The sequence below is a fragment of the Erpetoichthys calabaricus genome, chromosome 2, assembly GCF_900747795.2.
Source record: "Erpetoichthys calabaricus chromosome 2, fErpCal1.3, whole genome shotgun sequence".
NCBI lineage: Eukaryota > Metazoa > Chordata > Cladistia > Polypteriformes > Polypteridae > Erpetoichthys > Erpetoichthys calabaricus.
In genome coordinates, this window is record NC_041395.2 from 148,506,955 (window position 1) to 148,522,261 (window position 15,307).

The 15,307-nt window shown below is 40.2% G+C and overlaps 1 protein-coding gene across 1 annotated transcript in view; it reads left to right on the forward strand.

Annotated features, from left to right (window-relative positions):
- Positions 1 to 2,966: 2,966 nt before the first annotated feature.
- The window catches only part of megf6 (multiple EGF like domains 6), a 340,497-nt gene continuing 328,156 nt past the window's right edge, over positions 2,967 to 15,307 (forward strand). Inside the window, exon 1 of the mRNA XM_028794622.2 lies at positions 2,967 to 3,193. Coding sequence (XP_028650455.1) covers positions 3,117 to 3,193 — 77 coding nt within the window. The 5' untranslated portion in view covers positions 2,967 to 3,116. The remainder of the gene's footprint in view (positions 3,194 to 15,307) is intronic.

Sequence of the window (15,307 nt, forward strand, 5' to 3'; positions counted from 1 at the left end):
ATATAGCAAGACAGGAAGCACCAGGACTCTAAAGACTTGGACCTTCGTCTTTTTGCGTAGAGATCAGGAGTGCCACACACCCCTTTCCAGCAACCTCATGACCCCCCATGCTCTCCCAATCTGTTTACTGACTTCATAGGAAGAGTCACCAGAGACATGAATGTCATTTCAAGAAAACTTGAAATTAGCCTGTGTTTGTGTATGCAGTTGTTGTATGACTACAGATCTTTGGCACTTACGTTTCACATCATGAAAACGTTTGAGAGGGTGGTCCTGGACTATATGAGTCCTCTTGTGGCAGACCACCTGGACACCACTGCAGTTTGCCTTTTGGACAAAGATTGGAGTGGAGGATGCAATTATCTGTTTGCTCCACAAGGTTATTCCCACCTGGACAAAGCTGGCCACACTGAGAGGATTATGTTTTTTGATGTCTCCAGTGCTTTTACTACCATCCAGACATACCTGTTAAGGGGTAGGTAAACAGAGATATGCAGGTGGATGGGCTATCTGTCAGGCAGACCTCAATTTATGAGAGTCAAGGACTGTGTTTCTGATACAAATGTGAGCAACATTGGAACACCACAAGAAACAATCTTCACTTTGTACACCCCCAATTATATGTATAACACCAAGTCATGTTTGTTGCAGAAATTCTCAGATGATTTTTCACTTATGAGGTGTACTTGATAAAGGAGATGAGAGTCAGGTGGAGAACTTTGTTTATTTGTGCAAAAAGAATTCTTTGCAACTTAACATCAGCGAAAGCAAAGAATTGTTTATTGACTTTTTGCTGTACCAAAGAACCTCTATGTCAAGTCACTGTTCAAGGAGTGGATGTAGAGGTGGTGCACACCTACAAGTACTCGGGGGTCCTCAACAATGAAAGGTTGGACTGGTCTAGCAGCACTGAGGAACAATATAAGAAAGGGCAGAGCAGACTCTTCTTCCTTAGGAGACTGCACTCTTTTAATGGGGGAAGTGACATCCTTCACATTTTCTATAGCTCTCTGATGGCCAGTGCGATTTTCTGCACTGTGATGTGCTGGGCTGGTAACATCACTTCAAGACAGGCCCACCAAATTAACAAACTAAAAGGACATGCTCAGTTATGGGACACATTCTAGACCCCCTGGAGGTCATAGCAAAGGAGAGTTAAAACAAAACTGAGTGTCATTATGAACAATGCTGCACATCCTCTCTCTTACACACTAAGAATGAGGACTTTCAGCCAATAAATTGGAAGTGTGTTAAGAAACACAACTGGGGTCCCTTTAGACCAACAGCAATACGTTTGAATAATGCCTTACTATGATTGTGACTGCCAAGTCAGTAACTTTTCTTTCTTTTGAATTTTCTTTCTTTTTAGTCATTCTGGTGTGTATTCAGACCATAGTGTGTGTGTATGTGTGTGTCTGTCTGTCTGTGTATCAAGAGTACCTTTACGTAAAATCATGAAGTCATTGTTATTTTATAAATCTGCCTTTATTGATTCATCGCTATTTATGGAGCCTATTACTGGTGTAAATAAATAAATAATCTTTCTGGTTCCCTTTGTCATCACTATGAAGAACTAGTCTGGCCCTTTTTTTAATAAAAGTGTTGTGCTGAGCTGTACAAAATTTCCATCAGAAAAAATATGTATACGTACTTGTGAAAGATCAACAACAGCAAACATTCAAAGTAAAATAAAGAGTAAATAATCACAAAACCATAAGTCTTTGCACTGGCTATGCCGTGGATGAAATGTACTGTATAACTACAATAATGCACTAAAATGAAAAATGTTAAATGTGAACATCAGCAGGATGAACATTTGAATGAAATATGGTGCTTCCTGTTCTAGTGACTGCTGCAAAGGCTGAACTGACTGTCAAGGGGATTTGCTCACTTGAACCAACATACTTAAAGGGTCATTGCCCAGAGGATCATCTTGGGTGAATGATTAGATTAAAATTTATGTATGACAGGATAAAATCTGTAAAAATAATCAAACCTGTCAAACAAAATTCAAGCAGTGTGATATCATCTTGAGGCAAGAATTAGTCTGCATGCTGCAGTGTAAGATAACTTAAACAATTTTACAGATGATCGTTGACTGTTAGTCAGATGAAATGATTTTTTAAGTGGTGTTGTGTGTTAGAGGGGGAGGATGGGGGAGAGGCGAAGTGGCGGGGGAGAGAGTTTGAGGATACGTTGCATCAAAGGACAACACCAGTAAACGAAGGAAGTGCTGCAGGGAGTGTCCCAAAATTACGAACACAAAAAATCATCTGAACATCTATTAAATAAGAATTCTTGCAGCTGTTCACCTTAACAAGTATTTTTTACATAAAAAGTTTGTTTTCTGTGTGCTCCTTTGAGTTCCCTTTTGTGCTATAGGAACTGTGAATGTTACAAGCCATTCTGAATTAAAATCGGAAAATACTATAATATTCACGAATGATGATTTTAAGGATATTTTCCTCCAAATCTGTTATTTAATTTTGTTCCGGTTTCAGTGGGTATAGTGTGTAAGACTGACTATGCCATTCAATGGATTGGCACACCCGTGTATATGCCACCCAGGTGCGTGCTCCAGCTCTCGCAACCTTTAAAATAAATTTAAAAGGTTACACGAACGGTTGGCGTATTGGATTATTTTTAACATTACATGCTCGGGAAAAACCTTTGTAAATAAAGCTTGAATTTTTGATGCAAAGTGTTTTTCCAATTAATGTTTGTTTTATATGATTTGACTTATTATCATATACTAATAACAGGTAAAATTATACGTATACCTGTAAGTGATAGTCATCCCCAAAGTGGAAAATTAGCACTTAGGAACAAGAACTGTCTCTTTAAGTATCCCTTTTTTTTAGTGCAATTGTAAGTATTGCGTTGCCATGGTGCTAGTGGGTCACGTGCGTCCTCCTCCCTCAGTAGCGGTGAGGGTCTGGAGAGCGCGGACAAGTGGCTGATCGACTTGGAGCGGAATAGCGAGGAGTACCACTGCGCACATGGGAAGCGATGAAACGGGTCACACATTGGCAGCTGTCTGAATGAACAGAGCAATGCAAAATTATAGCACTACATTACGTTTCGTCTTGTAATTTTTTTTTTCTTGAAAATACACAATGGCACTTTTAACTTTATTTTGTCTAATTTCCTATGGCATTAGTCTGGTGCAAACGGTGGAACTTCTTTCTGAAATGTAAGTCAATATTCTTTAAACTTTGAGAGTTCATCAATGTGTATCTCGATGTGGTGAAAAAACAAATATTTGTAATGAATTACAACATATTCTTTAGCATCAATTAACTGTCAATTGCAATATTGCAACCATAGAAAATAGGCTTTTGCAAGCTGCCTCACTAAAGCAGTACTTTGAAAAGTAGGTTAATAATAAAAATACAAACCTATTTTATGAACTATATTTTCCCGGTTTTGTCTTCAGTGTTGCAGTCCTGAATATTTCAGCGCTGACAGCGTTGTATAGGTATGCAAACAGGAAGAAAGAGATAGCGTTCCCCGAAATTCCCAATCTGTCCCAATTTCAGTATTATCTGCGTATTAGTAGGGGCATCCAGCGCTAACTGAGTGGGCACCAACTTAATTTTGGAGCGCAACCTAGGTTACGATTTTCACCGTACAAGTTGGACATCTGTGCAAAATTTTGGCTTAATTTATTTGATGATACCTAATTTAGATCATAAATTAGCCTACAATGTGACATTCCAGCTGCCTGTTTATTGAGTTCTATATGATGTCATGCAGGCTTAGGTTTTCTCAGTAACTTCGAAGTTATGGAAGAGCACATTTCTTAATCATGCCGGGCAAATCAAAAACTATTAGGTGTACAAAACAAAAAGGTGAAGTGGGAAAAGGCTCACTGTCACGGTCAGAACGTGCCAACTGTACACTTGAAACAGCTGGAAGCAGTATTAACTACTAGGTTGCTCTGTGCAAAAATATGTCTTGATTTCTTCATATATACGGTACTAATACATGGATAGAAAGACATAGCGCTCTCGCAACGCGGAAGACTTCGCTCCTCTTGCAGAGACGCTGTGAAACTGAGACTTGAGGTAAAGCCCGGCAGGGCAGGAGCCTCGTTGCACCACTAGATGTAGCCCTTGTTTCCTGAATGTAACTCTAATCCATTTTCGTATGTGCATAATATTCATAACTACAGAATAATCTGATCCTTTTATATAATTGAGACAAGTGAAGAGCTGCATCTTCAATTAAATTTTGCTATTTATTTTTGACGGTGTGAGTTCTTGATATGTATAGAAATGTTATAATTGTTATCAACGTTATTATTATATAGTGAAAGCCCTTGTTTTAAAGAAACATTACTAAACCAAATAACTATACATATAACTTCAGTGATAATAAACTATGTTTACAAGCAATACAAACAAAATATTTAGGTGCTTTACTAAAAAGGTTTTATAATACAGTAATACAATCTTATTTTAAAGCTGTTAGAAGACTACACAATGCTGAGATTTATTAATGTGGGGCCAGTTGCCCTTTCTTGTATTACTCTTAGTGGAGACCTCCCTCATTTCCAGTTTTGTGTGGCGCTCTTCATGTGAAGTGACTGGACTGATTGTGGTAGTGAAGGACGGCCGTTGTTGCTAAACATTCCGGCTCACAGGGAACAAAAGATTTGACTTCCTTCTCCAGAGTCCTTGGTTTTCACGCCAGCTTACAATGTGCTGTTTTTTTGTGCAAATGGACAATTGATTCTTACATTATTCAAAATTTACCAAAGTCCATAAAATTACTTCAATTTTCTATGTTATAAAGGCATCATATTTTTTATGTTCACCTGATATTTTCAGTTAATTAAGTTTGATTTTGAATTCTGGCCTGCTATATTAGGTGATTTCAAAGTATGTTTTTATTAGTAGAGTTAATAATAAATTCACTATTCCTAAGAACATTGTGGTGATGGATGCCTTCATAGATTTTAAGTATACATTTAACTAGAGCAAATCCACATTCTCAGTCATATTTGTCTCTCCGGACTGCTAACTTGAGGTGTTCCTATGAGTCTTCATCAGTGTTAACTTTTTAAATTCACTGTGCTTGACTTTAATCTTAGTGTCAATCTACATCCACTTCATTTAAACTTTAGCGGGATCAGCCTAATATATATTTACTTGTAGTTTATTATATAAAATTATAGATTTGAAGAATGTCAAAATTCTAAAAATACAGCCGTAGACTAGCGTTATCTTGGCTCGAGAAAATAGTAATGTGTTGCACGCTGATTAGCACACGCAAGTAAGAATTTTTCCATTCTACACGTGACATTAATGATCCTGTTTGATCTTTTTTTTCACTTTTTTTATTTTGTTAGTTTGAACAGCATTGCTGTTGTACTGAAGCACACTTTATAGAATACATCAACATTTTAAGTGTATGATTTACCATAAATATTTTAAAATAAGAGATCACAACTGCTATTTACTTAAATACTTGTCCAAGCCTGCTGGTTTACCACAGTAGTGTTTCATTTCAGCCAGTTGTAGATCTCTGTGTTGTAACAAGTCTGACTCTATTCTAAATTGTTAACACTTTTCCAATTTTTAAAGTTTTTTGGGATTTTTTTTAGCACTTTCACAAATAATATCTCTGTCCCTAGGACCTGCCAGTAAAGATGAATATTTGCTACCACTAATCAAATTTTCTGCTTGATGAAAGATTATAACCCCCTTCGGGAACTGTGAAATTTCTCATAAAATCTGCAAAAAGTGAACCATTGTCAGTGTTAGAACACTGTTGAATAATGCACTGGTATCTTTATTTGAGATGTGAATGGGTAATGCAAAGCTGACTTGGATATTACTTATGCAATGCTGGTATTTACATTTTTTCATCATTTTGAATGTATTGTACATGAACTGCATACATATGCACTCTCAAAACAACTTAATGTAACTTTGGGACAAAGGGAGTTGGGGGCTTCCCAACTTACCACATGGTGGAAAGCATGAAAAATAGCCTTGGCCAGGGTACCAGTCCATCACAATGTCCATCCATCCATTATCCAACCTGCTATATCCTAATGGGGGTCTGTTGGAGCCAATCCCAGCCAACACAGGGCGCAAGGCAGGAAACAAACCCCGGGCAGGGCGCCAGCCCACCGCAGTGCACACACACACAGCACACACTAGGGACAATTTAGGATCACCAATGCACCTAATCTGCATGTCTTTGGACTGTGGGAGGAAACCGGAGTACCCAGAGGAAACCCACGCAGACATTGGGAGAACATGCAAACTCCATGCAGGGAAGACCTGGGAAGCGAACCCACGTCTCCTAACTGCGAGGCAGCAGCGCTACCCACTGCACCACTGTGCCGCCCTCACAATGTCCACTCACACAGAATTTTATATTCAAACATGGTAAATTTAAAATCAGGGATTAATAGCTTTGGAGATGTGGGAGTGAAACAACAGTCTATAGACACAGGGAGAACAAGCAAACTGCAGACAGACAGGTATCAGCAACAGGATTAGGACCCAAAGTCCAAGTAAGTATGCACAATGCTCTAAGTCTGTCCAGTGAACTGCATTTCAATTCATTCAGGTGAGTTGACATGGAGGTGCAGTGGTCCTGTGTGTGGGATCTTCTTTCCATGCCCATGTGGTTTTCCTCCTTATAGATAGTATGGACCAGTGGTTAAGATTTTGGATTTTAAAATGCAAGCAGCCTATACAGTTCCTTCTAATAACTAAATGATTCCTGTGTGACTTTGAGCAAGTCATGCAACTTGTCAATGTGCTATGCTTAATGTGTAGAAAATAAATATCAACAATTGTACCGTATGATTATTACTGTAAACACTGTCAGATGGTGATCACTATAAAAGGATGCAGTATAAAATAAAGCTTGTTTATGTGATACTCCAGCTTTCTCCCACATCTCAAAAGACATTCATGTTAGGTTGATTGGCCTGCATAAATGTAGTAATGTGTGCGTGGGCTGGTCTTCCATCCAGAAAAGGTTCTTCCAACCCACACCTCCAAAAACAGATTCAGAATACGAATGAATAAAGAAATTTTATTTGAGGGATGGGTCATAGTGGTGGGCCAGGGTCCAGTTCTCAGACCGTTTTTTGACTGCTATGAGCTTACACTTATGAGTGTCTCCGGGTAGTCATATTCCTCCTCATATCTCAAAGATAGATACAATATGTGCCAATCCCTATTTTGAAGCTAGCCAATGCAAGTTTGTCCTACAGTGGAGTAGCAGCCAGTCTATGTTGGTTTATACAATTCAAAACAATTCTGCCAAGATAAGCAGACAAAAATATCATTCAGGATTGGCTTCTGCTAACTCCTAAAAGCTTAGGATTGAATTAAGTAGTTCAGTAAACTGAGAAATTAATATTTATATTAAACTTAATCCTTAAAGTGTGTGGTCATTTGAAGTACTGGAGGTCCACAAAAGAGTAAATATTGGGGCACCAACCTGGTCGTTCCCGTTTAATAAATGCGAGTCCAACAAAACTTGCACTCAAAGGTGCTAAATAAACAAGAAAAAGCAGTGTCCTCTCGAGGGACATTTCTCTCAGCTTTCAAGCCTTGTGAAGTCATGGCGGGAAGGAGCATCATCCTGCGATGGATTCTCGTAATGAGTGACTGTGAGATATTTAGCAGGGAGACTGGAAGGGGAGGAGTTAATTGCTCTCACTCGGCATCTTTTTATTACTGTGGAGGGGGTAACAGAGGATGAGGTTAGGGCCAGATCCCCCTCTCTAGTGGAGTGGAATTACATTCCTCAGAAGAGCCCAGAGGATGATCCACAGATGAGCATGCATAATAACTGAAAGCAAGAATATATTCACTTTGTGTATTTTGGCCATGGGGTGTCTCTCTTTAGTGTGTTCCAATTGCCCAACCATGATGAAAAGGTCTTAAATCTGGAATTCCAACCTTTTATTTAAAAACTATTTCATAAACATTATTCATGCCCTGTTTGATGTGCATGGAATCCATTTGCAGTGATTCATAATTTTGCTATTTTTTTTTTGTCCATAGAAAATTGGGACTTTGTGTTTTTACTTTGTGTTCCTTGGCTCATATCCAGTACAAGACTTACCTTTGTCAGAAGATTCTTCATGCTGTCTTCTGTTCATCCAATTCACTACACAATTCGTTCTGTATCCTGTATATTTTTTGAAACAAACAAGGTGGTCCTTGTCACAGAGTGTTTCCATATTAACTGAGCCAATAGCCAAATTTGCGAATAACACAGCCTGCGTATTTCAGCATCAACTCATTCATCATCAGGTCACTGTAGAATTTGACTGTTGCTGTTTTGGAAATCACTTTGAATGGTACTAAGCTTCATTTTATTTTTGGGTTCATTTCTGCAATGCTCTTCATGTTTCTGTCGATCCTGATTGTTGTCCCGGGAGAAGCCTTTTTTTTGATAATGCTACAGGTGGATTTGTAATTATACACATGACTTCTGTGCCTTAGCTGTGTGGTTTACTCATTGAGAACATGAGAGATGTAACCGGCATCCCCAGAGTATTCACAAAGGAGCTCAACTTTGGCCTTCATGTCCGTAAAGTCTGCCTGGCTGCTATCACAGAGATTTTTGCTTTAGCATTCAGTACAAACTTCACCCAATGGATGTTTTCTTGACAGGTTTTCATTTTGTTTAATTGTATGCATGATAGATTAGCACAGGGCTTAACATGGATGCCTCACAGATCCAGTAACACGGGTTCCAATCCCAGCTGGGTCAGCCTCTGTGTAGACATTTTATATTCTTATGAGATATAGAGCAAGTTTGTTGGTATAAGTCAAAAGAAAAACGACTTTGTCAATTTTAAACCAACTCTGGACTTCCTAGAGGTTTAGTTTCTCCAGGAATGCAGTGGACTGGAGATATGTTTCCTTGTTTCCATTGACAATTCACCATATTTAAGTTATAATGTTAAGGGGCTTACTTTGATATGATATCATGTTAATCAGATTAAACTTTGCTCTGTTTTATTACATATTCAGACTGTTATATGTGTTCATGATGTATGAGTAAATGTGTAAAAGAAGTATGGTTTACTGAAGGGTCCTGCAAAGTCAGTCCTGGAGGACCATTGTGCCTGTAGGTTTTTGTTCCAACCTAATTTCATAATGAGAAGTCAGTAATTGCTGTTGCTCAAGCAACATTTTTATGCTTCATTTTCATTGTACCACTTGTTAAGATTCCCCATCCTTAATTGCTTATTTTAGTTTTAGACTGCTGCATTCACTGTTTTTAATTGGTCCTTATTAGCAATAAGATAAAAATGACAAAGAATCCAGCAGCTCTTTATCTGACTTGTTTTCCTGTACACCTGGCTTAATAAAATATGTGGAAGAAAACTGAAGAAAAAAAAAAGTGAAGGACTGTGAATCAAATCAAATCACTTGGGTGAATCTTTGGAAAGGAAAACATCTACTATATAAGAATGAACTGACATAGCAGAATAAAAACACTAACATGCTATAAAATTTAATAAGAACAGTTATTGGCAAAGATTGGTTTCTATTTAAGCAACAGGATTGGAACAAAAACATTTAGCCTCTACAGCCCACCAGCCACACTTTGCAGACCCCTGGCTTATAGCATTATAGCTGGAAACGTATGAAAGTGCTCTGAGCTTATGGTCAATAAAGAACAGACTAGGACAGACCACACTACACAACACAAAAATAAATTGACTTGAATCGTTCTGCTGTTGTTTGTGTGGTCTTTCTGAAATTTCTTTGGTTCACTACCAAACCTTAAAGATGAGCAGGTAAAGCTGACAAGTCACTCTGCACTGGCCTATTGTAAATTCTGTAAGTATACTGTACATGTGTTGTTCAATGAACTGGCATTCTGTCCAGATTTTGGGTCTTGCCATCATTACTGCAAGTTAGCTCATGGGATGGCATAAGTGAATGCTGAAAATACATACAGTATATATATATATATATATATTTATTTATTTATTGTAGAATTTATTTGTGCTTTAAAAATTGTTAAATGGAAACTGTTTCTTTTGCTGTGTTTTTATTTGTGTATGTTGAGGTAACTGTAGTAAGCATTCTATGCAGTGTAGTGGAGAAAAGCCAGTGATTGGAGATATGAAGTGTTCTGTTCTACCCTTTAATAAGGTTTAATCATACTGTATATTATAAGGCAGTGATCCCCAAAATGATACACATATAAAAATGAACATCAGGAAACAAAGAATAACAAGTCTATTTTAACTTCTAAAGGTTACAACAAAAAACTAAATACAACACAAAGCTGAACATTACACATGAGGTTATGAGTATACACAATATGTTTAAACAGTAAAGACTTCAGAAGGAAAGATGTTGAAAATAAATACTATTTTAACTACACGACCAGAAGTTTAAACCTGGAAGATAAACTATGGAACATAAAAGTACTTAAACATATGCTGTTTTCAAGTATCCAGCATACTCTGGAGTGTTGTGCGGCTAATGACATTAGAATATTACTTTCAAACCGTGTAGAAATAAAGCAAGTGAGAAAATATGCACATAGTGTAACAGTTATGTGTGTTAAGAGAATTAGTTAACTGTTTTGAAAAATTGACTATTTTTGATTATTTACTTCATCAAAGACTTACAGTAGATATCAATTGTGGAAAATACTTAGTAAATAAAAAACAGACTTGAACCATCATTACAAATCAAATTCAAACATACCCATCCTTTATTTATACCATCTGGTGGAATCCCATGGGTTCTTGTTAATGTGACATGGAGACTGATGAAATCTAACAGAAGGCTTCCTTTAATCAGCTAGGTTTGCTGACATACACACTGATCAGCATACAGGTAAGTGGTATAGTCCAGAAAAATACCTCTGCATTAAGTATTATGTAAAGTCTAATAATCGTTAAAAGTCATGGGTGACTATCTGGTTAAAAGAAATGAAGCTCCTTATACAGCATGGAAACTGTTATAAGAGATCAAAATATAAAGGTAGATGTTTATTATCTCATTTTCTAATTTAAGTGTAATAGTACAACTGTCAGAATGACCAAGTTAAACAGGCAGGCAGTTTCCCGTTCATTTTTCTCTTGTAACATTACAGTGTTTTTATTAAATATTTTTGTGAGAATGAGTCATACTGAAACAGAAAAACAAAAACAAAGGAATGTAATAACATGCAATATTAGAGCACATAAAATACATCTTTTTAATGTCATTTTGCAATATCATGTAGTTAAATACCAAGCCCAAATATCCGATTGTTAGTAGAATAGTTTTAATAGATGGCCAGTGTAGCAGTTGAGGTATTTATCCACCTCTTGAACCCTCAGGTACCACTCCAAACACCAAGTAAAAGTCCAAGACTCTTTTATTTTGTTATAATCCAGTGCACAAAGCACCCTCCACTCCACACTATTCATATAAACTAATCACAAATCACAAACACAATTCCTCCTCTCCCAGACACTTAGCCACCCTACCTCCCAGCTCAGCTCAGTGTACTGGGTTTTCCCAGAGTCCTTTATACTCCCTGACCCGGAGGTGTTCCTGCCCAACAGTCCACAAGTCCTTATTCCTTCCGGGTCAGGGTAAACAGTCCTTATCTTCACCCCGGAAGCACGTCGTTTCTTCTTGTCCCGGGATTATGACGCACTTCTGGGTTATAGGGCATATATGAGTCCACGGGCCTCCCGACAGCGACTCCCAGTGGTCCCCAAGGTATCCAGCAGGGCTGTGCATAAAAACTACATAGTCCATGAGGCCCTGCTGGAATTCGGGGCCCATCCATGCTGTCGGGAGAGCTCCTCCTGGCGGCCTGGGAGTGAGGGCCGGAATATGAAGCCGGCCATCCTTCACAATTCCCCCCCCCTTAGCGACGACAACTGGGGCGGAGCGTCCAGCCCCAAGACCGACGTCCTCCTCCAGGAGGACGCGTCAGTCGGGCCTCGGCCATGTTGTCTAGGTCCCCCAGAGAACCTAGGGGGAACGGTGTAGCAGTTGTTCCTCCGTTCCCCTGTCCTCCGAGGACAACTTTGCCAAACATGGCCCGGCTGATGACAGTTGTAACACCGCCGTCGTCCTCCCGGTTGTCTTTCTCCCCGAGAACGGAAACATCTCGGGAATTCTGTCAACTCTGCCCTTTCCTCCGCCAAGGGAGGTTTTACAGCTGCCTCGCTGCTCTCAGCCCATTTCTCCATCCTGTCAGGAGAGCCGCGTTTTACTTTGGGGATCTCCTTCTTACTCTGGGGCTTGGGGACAGCTGGGGAGTCTCTACTGGAAAAAGAGAGCCCCTTTGCTGTCTGCACGCCCTTTGACTTATGCTTCGTAGGAGGTGGCGTCATCAGCACCGCATCGCTCTGGGTAACAGCACTTTTCAACTGAACCGGTGCGATCGGCGCTTCCCCCGCCCCTCCGGTTACCAGCGACACCTCGCTCAACACACAGGCTGTGGTCTGGAGGTTCGATTCACTCCGGGAGGCTGTGTCATACGCTTGCCCCGGCTCATTCGTTCCTTCCCCGACCTTTCGGTTACCATACCACGCTCTACTGTCAGGCACACAGCGCTTTGGCACCCGCTACTTATTAACCACGGGGCCGGATCGCACTGTCTCCCTTTATTATATACGGTACGGCTTACCTGTACCAATGAATCAAGCGAGACTGGGGCTTCTCTGCCTAATCGCAGCAGGTATTCCTGTAATCCTTTCAGCAGTGCCTCGGCTGTAGCTCCCAGCTCCTCCATGCGTTCTTTCAATTCCTTTAAACCCTGAAAGAAAGTATATACGGGCTCGAGGTACTTCTCGAGATCCCGTAAGTCCACAAAGTTATTTACTTCGGCCGGAGGTAATTTCACTTCCTCATTCTCCTTACCTGCCGGCCGGGAGCCAATGAGCATGTCCCCTCTGGGCACGTGTTCGGCTGGGTCGCGCAAAGGCTCTCGGGAGTTGGAGTCTTTAGAGGGACGGCTGGCTGCTTCGAGCCGACTGAGATCTGCCTTTTTTTCTTTAACGGCAGACCCTTCAGTCACATCCCGCCCCTCTTTCTCTTTATTTAAGTTCGGCGATGCTTCGCTCGCCTCCCCCTTCCCCTTCAAGGAGTTCGGATTCGTCCGGGAGAAGACGACCTCACCGACGGACCGCAATTGACCTTCTCCTTCCCGGCATCCACCGCGCGAGGTCACGCGACGTGTGTCAGCGAATAAACAGGTCCCTTCCTGGTCAGGTGACTTTGTATTTGGCTTACGTCTTTCCCAGCCTGCACCAGGATGGTCCACATGATGGTCCTCCACGAAAAGGCTCCCCAGTTGTACATCTACAGAGTCCTCGTCATTGCGGCCATCTTGCCAAGGTTTCCGATATGTGTCTTTCTCATATGATATCCCGAATCGCTCGGCTTCTGTAAAAGAAGAAAACACAGTTCCTTGCGCCTCGGGTATTGTTGCGACACATACCTCCGATGTACGATGGGTTGTTTCAGGCTCCTTTCTGCGAGGTTCTGTATCATCTGAGCTCGCCCATTCTTCCTCCTGGACTTTTTCCCCATCTCGAACCAGTATGAGACGAGACTCATCACCGTCGTAGCGCTCTCTGTAGTGGGTGGTGTTTGCACCTCCGTGCGTTGAAGAGGGACCTTCTTAGGGTTTCCTACCCACACAATATTTGTTGAAAACACAGGTTCTCTGCCAACAGACGGCCAGAGAATCCTACCGACTATGCCAGTGTAGCAGTTGAGGTATTTATCCACCTCTTGAACCCTCAGGTACCACTCCAAACACCAAGTAAAAGTCCAAGACTCTTTTATTTTGTTATAATCCAGTGCACAAAGCACCCTCCACTCCACACTATTCATATAAACTAATCACAAATCACAAACACAATTCCTCCTCTCCCAGACACTTAGCCACCCTACCTCCCAGCTCAGCTCAGTGTACTGGGCTTTCTCAGAGTCCTTTATACTCCCTGACCCGGAGGTGTTCCTGCCCAACAGTCCACAAGTCCTTATTCCTTCCGGGTCAGGGTAAACAGTCCTTATCTTCACCCCGGAAGCACGTCGTTTCTTCTTGTCCCGGTATTATGACGCACTTCCGGGTTATAGGGCATATATGAGTCCACGGGCCTCCCGACAGCGACTCCCAGTGGTCCCCAAGGTATCCAGCAGGGCTGTGCATAAAAACTACATAGTACATGAGGCCCTGCTGGAATTCGGGGCCCATCCATGCTGTCGGGAGAACTCCTGGCGGCCTGGGGGTGAGGGCCGGAATATGAAGCCGGTCATCCTTCACACCATATTTCAACTCAAGTGATATAAAAATTGCATAGATTGATACTTTATTGTTAGTTGTAGGTCATATTTCCTAAATTTAAAATTTTTTAAAGATATTCATGATAAGGAGTTTAAAATCTGTATTGAAGTCCACTATTGTGTGTGTAACCAGACGATATGACAGCAAGTTCCTCTGCTGACATTTCAATAGCTTGTGCTGAGGATTTCTTTAGCTGTTAGGAGCAGCTATTGGAAGAGTAAATGACAAATCCATACAAGCTGAAATACCCTCTCTCAAGGTAAATTGGAAAGACTAAATACATTAATCAGTAATTGAGGTTGCACTGAGTATCGCTGTTTAATGATAGACAATATTGAAATTTTTAGATGGGAATTTTTTAAATTGAAAAAAATTGTACAGCAGATGCAATTCAAAAATCTAAACAAGAATGTTACTTTCCCTATAAATATCAACTGAATTTCAGAAGATCAGTCCACTGGGAGTCAATTTGGTTAATGTGGAAAGATGAATGAACAGACAGACATACAGACATACCAATAACAATAGGTGCTTCATACTTTTTCCCCCACTAAGTGTTTGAGAAATGGCATGTTTACAGAAGTGAATGATAAAAGAGGAGAATTTAATCTTTACAGTTCTTTGCTAATATTTAATTAACTGGGTGGTCACTGTGAGATAGCTTTCGGTAGTATGAAAAGTCCATCCATCAGTTGTTAATGCTACAGTGGGTGCAGTGGACAACTCTTGTTTTATCAACACTTGTGTACGCCATTGAAGTGCAGGGACCACTGACTGGCTCATGTATATGTATATGTTTTCCAGATACACACTTTTAAGATTTTTTTTTCTTTGAATTGTTGCTATTTCATTATTTTCTCTTTTATTTCAGAACTTATGTAAAAATAATATTTGTAATCTTTGGAGTCCCAATATGCTGAATCTTTTAAATGCGGTCAGTGAGACATGTGTTTAATGACTTTGTACCATAATTCAGGATAGGTTTCTCTGTTTGGAATTT